Source organism: Amyelois transitella, chromosome 18 (genome assembly GCF_032362555.1).
Source record: "Amyelois transitella isolate CPQ chromosome 18, ilAmyTran1.1, whole genome shotgun sequence".
Classification (NCBI taxonomy): Eukaryota; Metazoa; Arthropoda; class Insecta; order Lepidoptera; family Pyralidae; genus Amyelois; species Amyelois transitella.
The window spans coordinates 4,028,137-4,046,017 of NC_083521.1; the positions used below are offsets into that span (position 1 = coordinate 4,028,137).

Genomic DNA, 17,881 nt, shown 5'->3' on the forward strand with positions numbered 1-17,881 from the left:
TTTTCCTTCCAAATAAAATACCCATAAATAGGTACTTATGGTTAATTAAGACAAAGGTGAACTAGTTTGCAAGTAACTCCTCTATTTACCTAGGTTTAGATACAAATATAAATGCATATGTATAAAGATCATTTATTTTATAAAATGTGTCTAGATATAACAATTAGAAATCAGTTAATTACAAATAATATACATTTGATATCACAATATGAGACCATTATATACTCCAATAATTAATTTATAATCTTTGTTTATAATGCTCAGTTCATTTATTCTTATACAATAATTATAATTATTTCCAAGTAATTATTATAATAATATCCCATTCAATTTTAGCATGCAAACAATTTTTCACACAACAAAGGCAATAAAAATTATAAATACTTCAAGAAGTTAAATACTGCTACACAATAATATCTTAATGACTTGGTTCAAACATAACAATGGGCAAATACTTTATAATATGACTTTAGACTTTTTTAAAGAATCACAACAAAAATCAAAAATGTGTTAATTTATAGTATACAATTAATATATTTTAACATGAGTATGTACTTGTCATAAAATATTTCTTAAGAGGATTTCTTTTTAAAAGACAAGAAAGGTACCTGTTTAAGGACTCCTCACTCCTTTTTTTTTACAAATTATAACTTATGAACACAAATAGAAAGCATACCAATATCAAATCAAAAGAAGCCCATATTTTGGCTTTTTTAATATTTATAAATGATGCAAATTCCATTTCCTAAATAATTAGTCCTTGATCCAATCTTTAGATAAATTACTGAAATCTATAAAAATACATATCTAAATCTTTAAAAAGACAGATTGACTAGTTATAGTCATGGAAATACAACTATTATTTTTTCGAATTCTATGGTTCTGTGGGATTAATTAACTGGTTATGTAGCTGTTCACATCACAATCTCAAACATGATCTTGAAACCTGAAATATCACAATTTCAACTTTGGGCTTGTCTATCTTCAAATTTTAAATTTTCAAAGCAGGTAGGTAAGAAATTACCAACTGCTTCCGTTTCAATTTGAGCTATCAAAAAGTAAAATAGTTCATCGATTGTTAAATAATCGATAGACTCTGTGTTGTCTGTAAATTATTTTCTCATTCAAACAACATTCTTGGAAATCTCTTGAGCGAAGTGTTCCTCACCTGATCCTTGCAACATCGTTTGACCAATTTGTATTCTGATGTTCCAGACTTAAAAACTGGTAATTAATGTGGATCACAATCAAGCACCTTAATTATTTTCTCACTTAAAGCATGTTCTTGGAGGTGAGTCTCTTGAGACAGGCGTTCCGCACCTGGTCGTTGCCGAGTCGTTCCGCCTCCTGCAGAACTTTGCGCAGGTCGTTGGTCCTGTCGTGCCGCGCGGCGAGGATGTACGCGTTACTGACGTTGTGGCACACGAGGTAACAGGATATCTGTTGTGTATATTTATAACTATTATCATAAAGTTATATATCTTCCTGGCATTAATAATGGTTGCGTCCTCACCTATCTAAAAAGAAGTTTGAGGTGTATGAAGTCCACGTGGATAGGTAAATATTTAAGTCAACAAAGTAATTACAATTTACTGATTATTAAAACTAACAATAGTCACAGGAGCGAAAGCAGTTTGCAAGGATTGTAGCAAGTGGAAAGATGTGGTTCCTCTATCCCATAGATGTCGTGAAAGGTAATTAAGGGAGATTATATGAATATATTAATGAATCGAGTATACCTTAACCGCAACACTGTGGATATCGCTGATGAGGACTTCCGCTTGCTCGTCGTAGAGTTGTCCGCGAGACTCGCACCGCGTCACCACTGCACTCACTCCCCACTCCAGTACTTGGTCACTCATCAAGCTGTAAAACGTTTATTAATTGTATGCAGTATAAATCCTGCAAGTGTGGCGTGTGGTTCCCGGCACCAATACAAAAAAGAATAGGACCACTCCATCTCTTTCCCATGGATGTCGTAAAAAGCGACTAAGGGATAGGCTTATAAAATTGCGATCCTTTTTTTTAGGCGATGGGCTAGCAACCTGTCACTATTTGGATCTCAATTCCATCATTAAGCCGAGTAGATGAACGGGGCCATTCAGTCTTTTCGATACTGTTGGCTCTGTCTACCCCGTAAGGGATATAGACGTGACTATATGTATGTATGTATCCTGCAATAAGGGGAAAATGCGACTTTTCTAATGGTACAATTTGGAACTTCTTAGCTTTGAGAGAACATGCGAGGGCAGTATGTCGCCACCGATTATTTGAACATCATACAGAACCAGTGTTAAAATGGTAGGATATGCAGAGCAGAATTGAAGGTCTAGACATAGTCTCAAACATCTCGGCAGTCTCAGTTTACATCACAACTACCATAGATGTCTACCTCATACCGTCATAGGGACCTGTGAGGATCACATATCTCTCTAATTCAGATGAGTGAATGATAAACTGCGTTCGACCTCAACCTGCCTGGAGTTAGCTAGATGGAGTTCTAATATGCAAGGGATATTTTTCTTCGAAAGTTCCCAAGTTTGTTAGTATCGCGAACCAGGGACGCATATGAATAACGTCCTCATAAGCGAGTATCTCATGTTTGTGTGTTGCCAGATAAACACATAGCCAATAAGCGTAAGAAGAATAGAAGCATTTTCGAATTCTGTCTACATTTTTTATTTATTTTTTTTTTTTACTTGTCTATGTATCAGTTTTTAGTCTATTTGCTCGGACATCATCTTTGACTTAAAGTTAGATGTTCAAAATATGCCTGTACTCACTTTGCGCCAGTTTCTTTCGACGCCCTGATGCATTTGGCCAAAGTCTTTACTTCCATGAACCTATCCGCGTGGACCAGATACTTTGCGACGTGTGTGGTTATGTTCATAGAGTCCAACTTATGTTCAGTTATTATTCTGAAAAAGAAAATTGTTTCTATTATCATTGGTATAAGTAATCAACATTGGTGTCAGATTTTTAGGCTGATAAGAGGCATCTAACATGGCTTTACGACTCAGCCATTTACTGATGTCAACTAGGACCAACGGTTTACGGTGCCTTTCGAAGCATGGAGGAGCTTGAGAAAATTAATGTGCCAGTCACCATGTCATCCATCCAAGTGGGGACTGCCCTCGGAGTTGCCTATCATGCGTAAGTTCCTCAAGTGCTCACCCCGAATATGAAAGATAAATTTAATACTAACTGAAAAGTTAATTCATATCCTGCCTCAAGCCTTGTGTTGAACGCAAATAAGGTCAGTGAACTAACTTTGCTATTATATGGCTACTCCCTCACATACATATAAGTAAATTTAATACTAACTTGGAGGCCAATTCATATCCCGCCTCAATGGACGGCCCCGTCGCTAACACGATAGCCACCAGTCTCATTTTATCCATGTTGGACCCAAACAAGGTCAGCGGCCTTATGTCGTTGCTATCCTCCTCCGTTGCGTGTGGCAATGGAATCACCTATAATTAACACATAACTAACTACGAGTCTCTTCGTCCTCATTCTAAAATTCATGGTCCCTCTTTTACTATTACCTGATGCGGGTTAAAAATGCATGGGGTAAGTAGATACATTAAAACCCAAAAGTTTGGCGTGCTTTCGGAAATTGAATCTCATTCGCTTATAAAATAAGAAATGAAAATAAGTACTTTCTAATAGAGTCTTTCATTACATTATAAGTAAGTTTTCTCGTCGATAAATATGGGTGAGTTAATTCCCCGTACATTGTAACAGTGCAAGGGGTTATAAGCCTTATTGATTTGTTTTTTTTTTAAATAGGCTGGGACTGTGACGGACCTCAACCCCATCACTAAACTATCCCTTAACTCTTAGTCTTGTGACACGGTTTATCTTAAAGAATAAAGAACTAATAACTAAGAGATATAGATGTAAGTACATCCACGAAAAGCGAAGCGGCAGAAAGTAATATAGAACGCCAATTAATTTACCTCATTGACTACTTTCTCGTTGAGTCTGCCGTTGGCTTCGGCAGCAGCTAGAAAGTTCGCGAGCTCTATTTGGCGAGATATTGTGGTCATCAGGTTGTCTATAGTGGCCTTGTCTAGGCGGAATTGAAACGATTTTGGGTCGTTGATTTCTGTAAAAAAAAAAAGAAATTCCGTCGTAGTCAAATAAAAAAAAACATGGAAAGGTTATAATGAAATAAATGGCCATTTTTTCGGCAACGCCGCTCAAAGCTAACAAGGCGGCGTCATAGCATCGAGAATTCATAATTACTAATAGATACTGATATCTACATACAACCTGTGCTGCCGAGGTGGCAATCCCGCGAAAAACGAACAAAGTATTATATAAACATACCTACATATTATCACGTGTATATCCCCTGCGGGGTAGACAGAGCCAACAGTCTTGAAAAGACTGATTGGCCACGATCAGCTATTTGGCTTAATGATAGAGTTGAGATTCAAAAAGTGATAGGGTGTTATCCGCCGCCTTAAAGAAGATTCCCAATTTTATAGGCCATTTTCCGCAGACGCTTTTTACGAGAAGATCCATGGGAAAGAGATGGAGTGGTTCTATTCTTTTTCTATTAGTCCCGGGAACCACACGGCACAAACAAATCAACAAAGTATTAAAAGTACAAATAAAAAAGGAACAAAGTATTACATTTTATTCCAAATAGACATAAGTTTAACAATACTTACTCGTTGATACCGGCACACACTGCTGTAAATGATGCAACGCCGCCGTCAGATGGTGCTGCCGAGGTAGCAACGCCGCAAACGGCGCCGGAGTTCGCGGCACGGGTCGCGAATATAACAACGCGCAAGTGGCGCACGCGCGTTCGTGTTGCGCACTGCCGCACTGCACAGCGTACAGCGCTTCTAGGCGCTTGCTTATCTCTAGTGTACGGCAAATGTGCATTATATATTCCTGAAAAATGAGATGAATAGATATTTCTTTTTTCGCGTACTATTTCCTGTCTTCTTCTGCCTGCTCATTTCTCTAGAAAAGAGCCAGTGGGGTAATTTTGAACATGATTCAGTAAGGCAGGTTCTGTAACCTTTTTCATGTGTAGTCTTCTTCCTCCTGACATAAGTCTCGATCATATCTCAACTTAGAGAGTTCAGAAGCACGCGGTGTGCCTTTTGACGATGATCCAGGATTGGGCGAGTCAGGTATTTTACCTTATTAATAGTCCCGTGATGAAAATCTTTATTAATACAACTTATAATAAATCTTACCGCCCACATCTTCAGCGTACTGTCCACATCTGACATTGCCTTCAACAACTCATTAACCTTGTCCCGCTTCAAACACTCCATGTAAACTGACTCCGTAAATGTCTCTTTATCCACCATATTGTCATAACAGTATTTTAACACCTCTGCCATATTGCTATGCTTCATATAAAATAGTATGTTCGCTACATGAGATCCATAATTAGTCAAATAATAAACGCATTCTTTAAAAAAGAACGGGTCCAGTCTTTTTAATTGGTTATTATTTTTCGGCTCTGGATGGTGGCTGTTTCGCCGTAACAAGCCTTGCGCTAAACTTTTTTTAGGCTGTATGAAAGCCGTTTGAAAATCGCTGTAGTCGCCTAGTTTTATTTTTTTCACACTGGCCAATGTGTGCATTATATTAAGCGCCGGCTCTATAACTTGTATTTTCTTTTTGTTCATGTTCATCGTCGTTAGTTTCTCGTTGGTTGTCTGAAACAGAAATTATCAACTTGGATTCATAAAATATTATCAGCATAAGGATTTTGAACATACGAGTAGATTAATTCTTCTTCTTACAGTTAGCTATGGCGATATATATAAATGGACAGCCAATTTCGCTTACCTTTATTGTCTCCGCTTTCTGCAGTAACTGTTGATTTACCGGATAGTTCATGTCTTCAATCAGACTTATGATTTCGTTGAGCAGCGGCGGATTAGTCCGAGGCCGACTGTCCGACACACTCGACATCGAAGATCGATCCGACCTCTCGGAATACCTCAAACTATTGACCCTTCTATTCAAAGCTTCAGCCGCTTCTTTCCCGTATTCGCAATCTTCGGCGACATCTACACATACATTGATGCTTTTGAAGCAATGAGCAAATTTCTCCCGCGCTTGTTTGAAACATCCCGCCTTCAGACACGCTTTCCCCCATGCGGCCAATACGCTGTTGCGCGGTAAACCCGATTTGGTCGCTATTTCTAATGCCAGCTCCCATTTCTCGGCTTCGAGTAAGGAGCGCACTATTTGAGCTGTGAAGAAGATGGAATAGGTTATGTTTGTATTTCAAAGAAGTTGTTAGTTTAATAATTTCGAAACTGCGAAAACCGCTCTCCCTCCAAAATCACACGGCTAGAAATATTTTTAAAATTCAAACAAATCTACAATATTCCATATTCAAACACACAAATATTGTATGTGCCTGCCAATCTGGAATGTTCTACACCCACTGCAGCGCACTCACCGGGCGGCGCGCCGTGGTGCGGCACCAGGTGCTGCGCCTGGTGCCGCACGAGCGTGGCCATGGCGTCCGCGTGCGCCAGGCAGCGCGCCGCGTGCGCCGCGCCCGTCTCTGCTACGCGCATGCTCCTGAAAAATACACGTTTTCATTTTGTTATCTCTTTATTTGTTCATATTAATAATTTTATTTACCTTAAATAAAAAGAATATACTTACGCTTTCTCATGCGGAGTCCTAGAGTATAGCTCAGCGGCGGCCAGCAATAAAGAGCGGCGCGCACGCACCAAAAGCCGCGCGTCCCCTCCACCGGACAACTCGCGGGCTATTTCGTCGCTCCGGTCCAGAAGAAATCTGTAATAAAAAAAAAACAGAAATATGTTAACAACATATTTCGAATCGATTAAGGCCAATGTCAGAACGTTGTGGTACAAGTAAGTGGTAACACTACTTTGGTCTTATATCTATACTAATATTATAAAGCTGAAGAGTTTGTTTGTTTGTTTGTTTGAACGCGCTAATCCACGCGAACGAAGTCGCGGGCACAGCTAGTTATTCATAATTTTGTTTATAAACGATTTCGTAAAACAATGTTCATCTGGTGCATTGACATTACATAAACTATTTTTAAACTTTCGAGTCGCATCAAACATGTTGCGGTATGTGCTATTTAAAGGGTGTATTTAATTCTAGTTCAACATTCTTAAAGTCACCTCGGATAGTCCAGGTTGATAGAATGCATCTTCATGATGGTTAAACAGAGCGTCACATTCGGTGTGAACTCGTAACTGAACTCGGTCCTCACTGCTTCGTTCTTACTGCTATTTGTAGAAAGGCACCTGTCAAAAAAAAATTTAGACTTAATAATTAGAAAGTGTTTGGCAGCACAGAAACTAAAGCGGAATAGAATATTCAAGAACAAATTTATGTCTCATGCAAAATAACATTTATAGCTTACAAAGAACATGGAACGGCGTTGACGCATCTAGTTAAATAAACATCCATAATCCGTGTGTTGTTGGGCGGTACGTCCGCAGTCGATGCAGTCTACTTACTAAAGTTTTATATTGTAGGTACTTTCGATTTTGTGATGTGGTGTAAAGCTCGAAGCTTTGTTATTTTTTGTTGTTAATATTGAAATATTTTTGTAAGTAGTCAGTTTTCTCGTTATGTAAATTATTTTTTGTAATTCTTATGAGTATAAAGTGTTTCTAAACGTTATGGAATCAGTATTCAAAGATTAACACGCCAATATTATTGATGGGATTGAAATGATTTTTTAAAACTTGCACGGAAAAATGAGCGGCATCAGACACTTTGTATTTTCATCGTAATCAAATAGTTACCAATCCATGCACGTGACGCCGCTGGCCGCCGAGTCGGAGTTGCTGCTCAGCAGCAGGTTGTCGTGGTCGGCGGAGGACCGCTTGTTCATCGTCTGCGTGTAGCAATCGTCACAAACGCGGAATTTCACGCCGCTGGGGTATGTTGGCACCTAGGTAATAATAATATAATTAAATTGGGTAATGTCTTTTATGCATATTAAACAAATTTGATTTGGTTAAAAGATGGGCTGTTTACTATGTGTTAGCAAACTTTGCTCAGTTGGACTGTTGAGGGGCTAGCCTAGTTATACCGATGGCTCTACCAAACTGCCGGTTAAAAACCCCAATTTAGCTGTTCACTAAGGCGTAATCACAAATGTACCCTCCGCCGCTTGCTCTCAGGTTCAACATTATAACTATAAACAAGATGATTTCATTTATTTAAATACGTACTAAACTATTAGATAAAATACCTGCATCCGGTGAGTGGAGCACGCGTGGCAGACCAGCCTCCCGCACCGTCTACAATGATGTCTCCTTATAATCATAGAGAATATAGACGTGCGGCACAGCATACAGCGGTCCGTAGAGTAGTCCTCCACCCACTGCTGTTTACTCGGGACTTGCTCCGGCATCACGAACGGCATCGACGCCGCCTCTAGGTTTATCGAGTCTATGGACTGCAACAGCGAATCGTCTGATGGCCTCGGCGGTGCAGTAATACTTCTAGGGTTCTTCATATCCAAAGCTTTCTCAGCGTAAAACCTTAACAACGCATCCACAGCGTTCCTTGATATCACAAGATTCTCTATCGTCTTCATGTTATAGTACAAATTGTCGCCATTCGGGTCTTTCTTCAAATTTGGCGAGAGCTTATTGATGATAACGGCGAGGGTTTCCAACTTTGCGTTCATAAGGAACTGCTCGATCATCAGCAATGGCTTCTCGATTAGATCCCAAAACATGTTTCTCATGTTCACGTCAATTTCTAGCATTATTTGGAGTCCGATTTTTATGTTCTCGAACGTTTTCCAATCAAACGAATTTTCCGAGATGAAGTCTACGCACACTTGTAGGATTTCTACGTTTCTGACTTTGGCCATTTCTTCTTGGATGAGGTCGGTCGCCTGTTTCTCGGGGAGCCTGTGAAGGAGCTCCGCCACGAAGTCGGGAGTCGCCTGGTTGGTGTACTCGAATAGTTGACGCAGTAGGTTCATTATAATGAGATTTTTCATGTTTTCAGATACCCCTTGGACATCGGCCCATTCTAAACATAACTTGAACTGGAAAAGAAAATATTTTGAAATTGACGAATATGTTTATGCGAAAAAAGTTAGAAGTGACTGATAGTGATTTGTGTAATGATGATAAGTAAGGATTAATAACAAGTTTTAACAACCTGTTGACTATCCAGAAGGACCTCAATAATCTCCTCGGGGTTATTGACAGACTTCTCGTAAATGTCGTACCAATGCCGCCTCGTGCCGGGACTCTCCCCCATTATCGAAGCTATCTGAAAAGTACGATGATGTTTTTAAAACAGTTTTTCCAATAAGTAAGTCAGAAACAGCATTGAAGCGCGACATACCTGATCGTATAACGGAATTTTTGTCATCCAATCAGTGCACTTTTTATGCAATCCTTCCTCTAAAACTTCCTGATTTAGCAGAAATCGTAAATAATCTAATACTTCCAAGGCGCCATCTGCCGGCCAATTAGACAAGTTGTTAAGAACGAGATCAACTTTCAACTCCGGGCATTTCAGATATTGGCAGTATTTCCAATTGCTGCTCATCTTTGGATTTGTTGAAAGCTTGAAAAGTATTAAATCTCTTAGATTGCAGAGGTTGGCACTGCACATCTGCTGGCGTTCAGACAGAGCCTCAATAAGTTTCAGACATTTAAGGATCTTGCCTTGTTCCACTAGCTGCCGCATATACGGAAACAGCTTGTCTAAATCAATGCTACTATGCAGAGACGCTAGGTATTTATTGCCATCAAATAAAACTTTGGTACAATTAAACCTTTCTAATTCCATGTAATTGTTCAAAACTTTGGTGCGCGCATCGATACTCTGCTGCAGAGAATTGTCATGGGGTGACGTGTGGATCTTCTTCACTAAGTGCGCCAACACCCAGTTATGTAATACGACGTATGTGAGACATTGCGGGTCTGGAGGGCGGGGCGCTGGAGCAAAATTTGCTACCGGATCTAAAAACAAATTTTCTTCCGGATTTTTGTAGTCATAAACGACTTGAAGTAGATTGTTAAAGTTCGCCTCTGTGGCTTCCTTGTGAGGATCGGCTAAAGATATAGTCGGACAGAAAGTCAGAATCAGTTTTGGTATTAAATTGACATTTAATTTCTTCGATATCGGTTCCAAATTCGTCACTGGAACATTGTTACCGTGGATCATCTTCCCGAATATATCATGAAGTTGTCGTTCTAAGACTGCGAAATAGGGCAAGTCCACATTCGCCGGAGTGCCGTTATCTACCACACGACTGTCTTCGAGTTCCAACTGAGACACAGTTTTACAGTACATGTAACACATCCTTAGATATGGTATCCTAGTTTTCTTCATACCATGGCGGCAGACCTCGTTAATATTACACATATCCTTATCAGACGCGGCGACAACGTTCATATAAATCTGGTGATATTTTTGTAATAAATTTTGATCAAAATTATCGGGGTCCTTCGGGTGAATGACGTCCGCCAAATCCTCACAAGCTTGCCGCAGCTCTTTGCAGAGTTGATTGAGTTTACAGAATTCCTTGTGTTTGATGGGTACGCGGCAGTCGGCGATGAGGCCGCAGATGTTGTCGGCAAAGTCAAAGGACTTCTCAGTGTTGCCAAATATTTCAAAGGTGACGCTCGCTATGTCTTCAACAAAACGGATGTAATTAGTTTTCTTCACCGCAGCTATATCTGTACTGCTCCTGACTTCTGCCAGTTTTCTTTCTACCACGTTTATCAAGCCGTAAGTGATCTCTCTATTGAGACCACTGCTTAATAGAATATCTACTGCGTTAATAAAAGGCGCATTTTGATGATTGTACAACTGGAGGTGGGGATGGCGAGAGGCTAAATCGATGATGTCGAAGGAATTTGGGGATCTGTTGGAAGCTAGAAAGCCTTCAACGAGACCCATGACTTCAGTTGAGATAACTGATAGAGCTGACAATTCTTTAGTCGGGTATCGAGTGTCGTCTCTGTAGTATATGATGTTCTTTATTTTGGTCACCAGGTGGCGTAGCTGTTCCGTAAAAGTAACTTCGGTTGCGATTTCAGAATCGGCAAGATCGAACATCTGGAAGAGAACATTGTTTTTGTAATCTAGAACAATATTATATACCTAAATACCCTTAATTATTTCAATTAATTATTTGGTTTTAAACATTATGGGAAGCGAAGCTCCTGACAAATGCTAGGACATGAACCAACAAAGCTTGTAAACTTTTTTTGCATATTTTTTGTTAAGACAACTTACTTAGGCTAAAAATATAAAGTTCCTTAGTCGGAGATCCTGTCCTTAACTTCGGGAAATTCATTCCATGAGAAATTTGGTAATGAGTACCTATGTGACCCTTGCCATAGGCCATAAAAAATATTAGGAACGATTACTCCTATTCATAAAATGTCATGTGAAATGTTTTCTTTTATCCTAAGTAAATACCATATGACAACAAATTCTTATGAATTTGAAATTAAATTGAACGTACAAAATTAATATGCAGACGGAATTTATTGCAAATGTAAAAATATTGTTATGTATAACAATAATATCTAAAACATATAGCTTAATTCTACAAGGCCCTTACAATATTTTGGTGAAAGACAACACGGTATACAATATCGGAGAAACTTTTGAAGAAGAAGAATACGAGATTGTTAATAAAAACGTATCCACTGTAATTTCTATGGGAAATAACGGGAGCCTATTGAACATGTAAGTATCCTTTATATCCTGAAATTGAAACCCAGTATAGTGATAGACGGTGTATGAAAGTGACGCAATCACAATTTCAAATCCTGCAAATATAAATATGATATTCATATACGAGTCTTCTGCAATGTTACTCTTTCATGCAAATTCTACTGTACTTATTTTGATGAAAAAACACGCGGGTAGAATAAAGTATGGAATAAAATAATAAGTAAGTACTTTGTAACCCGAAAGTCTCACGGTAGCGAAACCCGGGGCGCAACTAGTTTAATATATGTATATCCACGCATGCGATCACCACGGAGAGATAACTTATATTTGAGAATCCTGATAACCTTAGATCATATTACCTAATATGATCTAAGCTGGTAACATCAAAAGCTATGCCTATGCTACAAGTTCAGCTTACGCCTGATAAGACGGTCAAAAGTGCAAACCCATAAATTATCAATTAATATTCAATGTGCAGGCCAAGCAATAAAGCGTGCGACACACTGGCGTCGGCTGGCCTTCAACTGGGCAACATGAAGAGAGGGCACATAGAGACAGACACATCAGATAATCCACTATCAACCATAGTGTCGGTAGGAAATATTATAATTTCTAACCATATGATCAAGAATTTGTAAGAAATATGCCGTGATATACAAATAAAGCGTGCGGGACACTAACGCCGGCTGGCCTGCACCCCGACTGCATGAAGAGAGGGCAAATAGAGCAGTATCAACCACTGTATTAGCAGGAAGTATTTTTTCCAACAAAGTTATTCGGAATTTTTATGTTAAATGCAGTGATATACAGATGTAATATGCAGTGTTAGATTATCCGCGGACAACTTTCGCTAGAAATTCTGTGAAAGGGGGCGGGTTTATTTTTAAGCTTTGGAAGAGAGCGTAATAACATTGCGTTTTTAAGTGGTAATCTCAAATGTTAATATGTATGTAAGCGCAGTTTCTGCTTAAGACAAACATTAAAGGTTGTACAGCCTTAGACCTTCCAGCTCTTGGGTAAGTGGTCTATGTAAACTCGAAGATATGGCACAACCGGGACAAAGGCCAGGCAGGATATATGCAATCTGTCTGACATGTCATACATATATTTAATTCTCATAACATTATGTCTAAAGTAACAAATATTGTTATCGCTTTATTCGAAACTAATAAACATCACGTAGGAAATACACGGAACTACATACATGCGATTGTATTGTATATACACGTATACATTATTTATATCAACAGCCAAATGTCGATGACCTGTCTGCGACAACACAGCTGTTATCACAACAATAAAGACACAAATAGACAAAATACATGCCCGCTTTACTTTGTCACATATTAAGGTCACAGTCTGTGCCTAGTCAGTGTCGTGTGCAAACACTTTAAACTAGGACTACTGGACTCTCCAGAATAATTCTTGATCTCTTTTAAAAATGCTAATTTATGCTGATTTCAGAAAACAAAATATTGGAATTACAAGAAGAGCAGACCTGCAAAATATATTTACATAAATAATGGAACTGACTATTATTTCATTCCGTACGATTTATTGATAACAAAGGCGGAAAGTGAGGACAAATTGAGAAATTTGACAAGACGTAAAGGTGTGTGATCTGCGCCATACGTTTACTTGTAGTTCGTTTACTTTCTAGCTTAAAATTTTTGATGGCCAACCCAACTTATCTGTGCTGACGCCATTAGTTTCGTTCAACAGGAGAGGATGAAATATTTAGAATATTTTATCATTTCAGATGCGACTAACACCAATCTCATGAGTACCATTAAATCCTTATTAATTTTCGACACGCATTGTAAAAACTGCACAGCGGAGGAACTAAGTCGTATTGGCTACAAGTCTATCTGGTGCTTGGTGCTGGACTACCGTAAAGGCGGAGCGCCCAGGGTGTTGGCAGCGCGATTGTGGCGGATTGTCAAGATTTGGCTGCTCGTGTCTATGTGTATTGCTTTGCCTTTATGGTGCATGAAAGGTACCATCTTAAATTTTGACACGAGTTTGTAGAGTTGTTCTTATAATAATCAAATCACTTCAGATGATGCACATGCAAACGAGTCCAGTGTAAGTTCCTACTATTAAAAGGAATACCTACTACAAACGAGGCAAAGCTCCTAAGTTTTTGGACTTCTACAGTATATGCGAAATTAATTTCTAGTCGGTGGAGTCACACAGAAGGAAGTCAACTATTTCAATCTTAGCTACAATTCCATCTTCATTGGTTCATGTCCTCCCCCCTCCCCCCCCCCTCCCTCCTTTTCCACTGCTTTTGAAAATGATTTAATGGCTAGTATTGCACTTCACATTCAGTTGCATTGCTTTTACTTTTGGTTGTGTATTCAGGTTGGTGTTGCTGCTGTTTATGTTGCAAGTTCTTCAAGCCACGGCAGACGATCGAAGAAGCTAAACGATACTACCTGATGAACCCTCCTGGTGTACTTACGGTCAACCGTAAACAAATACAGTACGAACCTACCGAGGCAGAAAGAGAAGCCTACGAGGAATTTGAACACCTATTGAGAACTATATGAGTGCCTTAATCTCTGACAGTAGTATATGAAACAAAGTCTCGGCAACAACATTTAAGTTTAAGAATTATTTATTTTTAATAATAACTTTACCTTTAGTAACTTCGTAAGGCTGCCAAAGCAAGGGCAATCTAATACAAGGCAAGAGATATTTACTGCTGAGCCCTGCGTGTTTAATAGTCAAGCCTAGTGAGAGAAGATACGCCAAAGAATTGAATTGAAAATGATATATAGTATATGAGTGTGATACGCTCTGATACCTGCGTGATAAAAAGGATAGGTTCAAATAGTTCCAATGTTAAAGAAAACTATACTTACGAATAAGTATGTAATCTCTTCAACTGTGTTAATTTGTATTGCATAATTAAAGCGTAAATCTATGAGATTTCCAAATGGAAACAAAATAAAGCTTGAAGAAATATTAATTACATTTTATTCCTATATTTATTTTTATCATCATACATATTGATAATGGTCTTACCTCTAATATTTGATTGGCTTTAGAAAAATCATTGCTGTATAATGCCAGTGCCACTAAACAGTTTGGTTTCGCTAGCATTATTGATATAAAGTCAATAACATTCCCTTTTGTGGATAAAACTGCTGAAATAATATAAGAAAGTTTAAACTCCAACCCTTTAAATAATTAACATGTGCTAGCCACATCATATTAACTACATTGCTTGGCATGCACTATTATTACAAAAAATTAAATTTGATAATTGAAAAATGCTATATTGACATACCATCATCATTGGCTGAAATTGTAGAGGCTAGCATGTGATCTTCACTCTTATTATTTGTATGTCTCCTCCTAGGCTTAGGTTTTTTTCTTGAAGCCTTCAGCTCAAGTTCCCGTTCATCATCCTCACTGCTCTCGTCCACTTCCACATAGTCCAAACATAACTTCAACTGCACAGGACTGGGGTCCGGCGACAAAGTTGAGACAAGCTGCAGCTTCCAGATAGAATTATTTACCACTTTCACCATATGAGTTAACCTCGACAGTACATTCTGATTCATATCTTCCCCTGCGCTATCTTCCAACTTTTCCAAACACAACTTCAAGGTATTCAACACAAGTTGTGTAGTCAATGAATTGCACATAAAACCTGAACTGTTACTCTTAATATTGTTAGGGCTTGTAGTTTGCTTTTTTGAATAAAAATATGAACATTCAGAGTGAGTGCCACATGGATATTCTTGGTTGTGTTCGTGACAAGAGAAGTATTCGAATCTCAAAAACAAACAGGCGAAAATATTCTCAATAGTTTCCACACAATATTCTATAGGATGAATTGACAACACAAGACGCTTAATTTCATCCAAAGAGGATGAAGTGTCCTGGGACTCGTCGGCTCCTTCTGATAAACTTAATACAGTATCTATTACCTTTGTTATTGCACAGTAACTGTTGTATGTCACAACTTCCCAATTCATTTTATTTTCAACCTCAGCTTTTGAGTTCCTTTTGTTTTGTAGCATCATTAGTTCTTTCACAAATTCATTATTTGTATTCAGAAGTCTCGATACTTTATATCGGTCTATTTTGGATAGTCTACACACTTGAGATATGACAGCTAAAGCACTTTGTGCTAATATTTGACTGAATATTGAGGTGGTCATAATTTTGCTGTTGTTTTCAAGACAAAATTTGATGATTGTTAGTTCTCTTTTCACTTCAGTCAAATAAAAGTGCAAATTTTCATCAGCTGTAGTGTAAGTGTCTAGTATCGAGAAGATGTTAGTGAGCTGGTGGATAAGAGATGGCAAGTCATATGTTTCAGCACTATTGGTTAGATCAATAAGAACCATGATCAGTATTTGTTTTGTAAAATTATTAATTTTGAATGTAACAGTTTTCATGTCATGTAGCTGATGTTTATAAACTTGAGCTGCCTTCAACAGCCAATGTGTTTTATCTTGGTAACAGAGCTCCAGCATATACTCAGGTGTCAATTTAAATTCCTTGTGTGGTTCATTTTTCTGCATCTCATCCGACACAACACTGAGAAGCTCAGGTCTTTTATGGAGTATAAGGCTAATGAGTATTTGTTTCCTAAATTGTCTAAAGCCGTCATCTGTCAATGGTGTTAAAATTTCTTGGGAAAACTGTGGCAAATAATTGTCATCCCATCTTACTAATGACAGCAATGTTATGAGTTTATCAGAACAGTTATTTTCTTTGAGTTCTATTTTTAAGATATCTAAATAAATTGATTGAATTTTGTCTGGATTAAGAACATTTGGGAAATTGGCTTGTATAAAATTGATAAGTGCAGAAGTTGTAACTGGGTTGCTTTTGAGATTGACTTTCAGGAACTGGTACACTTGGTCTGTCAACTCCTTTGGTTCTTTACATTCTTCAATGTCATAGTAAACTTGAAGTATTTCCTAAAAAATATTTACATGTTTAAGTACAGTACAGAAAATGTACTAATAAAATTCTTTCTCAAATTGAGTGTAAGAAAAAATATGAAACTGTCACCAACCTCAAAAATTTCTTCATTAAGTTCATCAAGAAGGCGCAGCAGATACTTTAGTTCTTCATCTTTCATCTTGTTTTCAAGAGCCATTTTTCCGTAATTATTGGTTTCATTGGTGTTTTTGTTAATGGTATTAAAGTTCCCTTCCAAGCAATAAATATGTTGGCCTGAAATTTAGTCAACATGAGATTGCGGCGGTAGATATTTATCAGTGCCACCTGTCGTGGGTCAGAAGTCAACGAAACAAAATTCAGTATATTTTGTGCTATAAATAATAAAATTGTATGAGTCAATGCTAGTTTGGAAAGTATAGGCTTCCTTCATACTTAATTTAATATCAACCTGCTATTGATGTAAAAAATCCTGTGCCCTATCAAAAAGTTACACCAATAATTTATCTAAACAAAGTGAGGTAAAAAGATAATAAAATTACAAAGAGGGTGTACATAAAGAAGTGCAGGGTACTAACCAGTAAATTAGAGAAATGGCATATTACCAAGTTATATTAATATTCAATTGAAGTGTTTGATTGTCATGTGGATAAAAAGCCTTTCTTTTAGTTAAGTATCAAAATAATACAAAGAAATTAATTAAATATCTTCATTTTCATCATACCCAAACGATGAAAGAACGAAAACACAACAAATGTCACACCTCAGCCTCACACAACAAAATAAGTCATTGTCATGGTAACTTCTGCTGTCAATTGCTAATGTCAATATATTTTTATCATGCTTTGGCTCTCGGCATATTCATATGAGTTCAAGTATTCTTAATAATTAAAACACAGAATTTATTAACACTTAAATGGAATGTAACTAACTATACAGATTTTTCAACTAAATAAGGTCAGGTCCTCAATGTAATTTTCTGTTGGTTAGGTTGAATTGTAACCTCATTTAACTAAAATGAAACATGTTGCAAAACACTTGGTTCAATCACGACTTATTCTTTACTTTTGTCGAACTAAGTGTCATATCGTAAGCATTCATTGACGCTGATGGATACATATTTTTCAATAACATGGAAGACAGGATTTTCCCATACAATAGAACAGAACAGCAAGAGCAGCAGAGCTTTTTTTTATTAAAACTGCGAAATATATTGCATTTGAATTCGTTGCGTCGCGAACTCGCGATA

The 17,881-nt window shown here is 37.9% G+C and overlaps 1 protein-coding gene across 6 annotated transcripts; it reads right to left on the reverse strand.

The window, feature by feature from the left end:
- Window positions 1-141: 141 nt before the first annotated feature.
- On the reverse strand, window positions 142-17,413 carry LOC106136169 (zinc finger FYVE domain-containing protein 26 homolog). Of its 6 annotated transcripts, none has more exons than XM_060949084.1 (19): window positions 17,238-17,413; window positions 16,748-16,908; window positions 15,002-16,649; window positions 14,737-14,858; window positions 9,355-11,079; window positions 9,166-9,279; window positions 8,240-9,049; window positions 7,788-7,936; window positions 7,155-7,280; window positions 6,661-6,795; window positions 6,449-6,573; window positions 5,827-6,236; window positions 5,223-5,693; window positions 4,683-4,911; window positions 3,963-4,111; window positions 3,325-3,473; window positions 2,784-2,918; window positions 1,740-1,866; window positions 142-1,440 (listed from the first exon to the last, which is right to left on the reverse strand). In XM_060949084.1, exons 2-19 carry the CDS (start codon window positions 16,829-16,831, stop codon window positions 1,273-1,275), a joined length of 6,876 nt encoding a protein of 2,291 aa, XP_060805067.1. In that variant the 5' UTR covers window positions 16,832-16,908; window positions 17,238-17,413; the 3' UTR covers window positions 142-1,272. The 6 variants fall into 6 exon arrangements, with proteins under 6 accessions (XP_060805067.1, XP_060805066.1, XP_013192084.2 ...); XM_060949083.1 differs by having other exon boundaries at window positions 16,748-16,959; XM_013336630.2 differs by having other exon boundaries at window positions 17,211-17,413.
- Window positions 17,414-17,881: the final 468 nt, after the last annotated feature.

Bases quoted from the DNA above. Each gene is read 5' to 3' on its own strand.
- LOC106136169 (XM_060949084.1), bottom strand. From the start codon at position 16,831: ATGGCTCTTGAAAACAAGATGAAAGATGAAGAACTAAAGTATCTGCTG. The intron at 9,280-9,354 runs GTATGTCGCGCT...CGTACTTTTCAG, and splicing joins AAATTCCGTTATACGATCAG to ATAGCTTCGATAATGGGGGA. The intron at 1,867-2,783 runs GTGAGTACAGGC...AACGTTTTACAG, and splicing joins TCGAAAGAAACTGGCGCAAA to CTTGATGAGTGACCAAGTAC.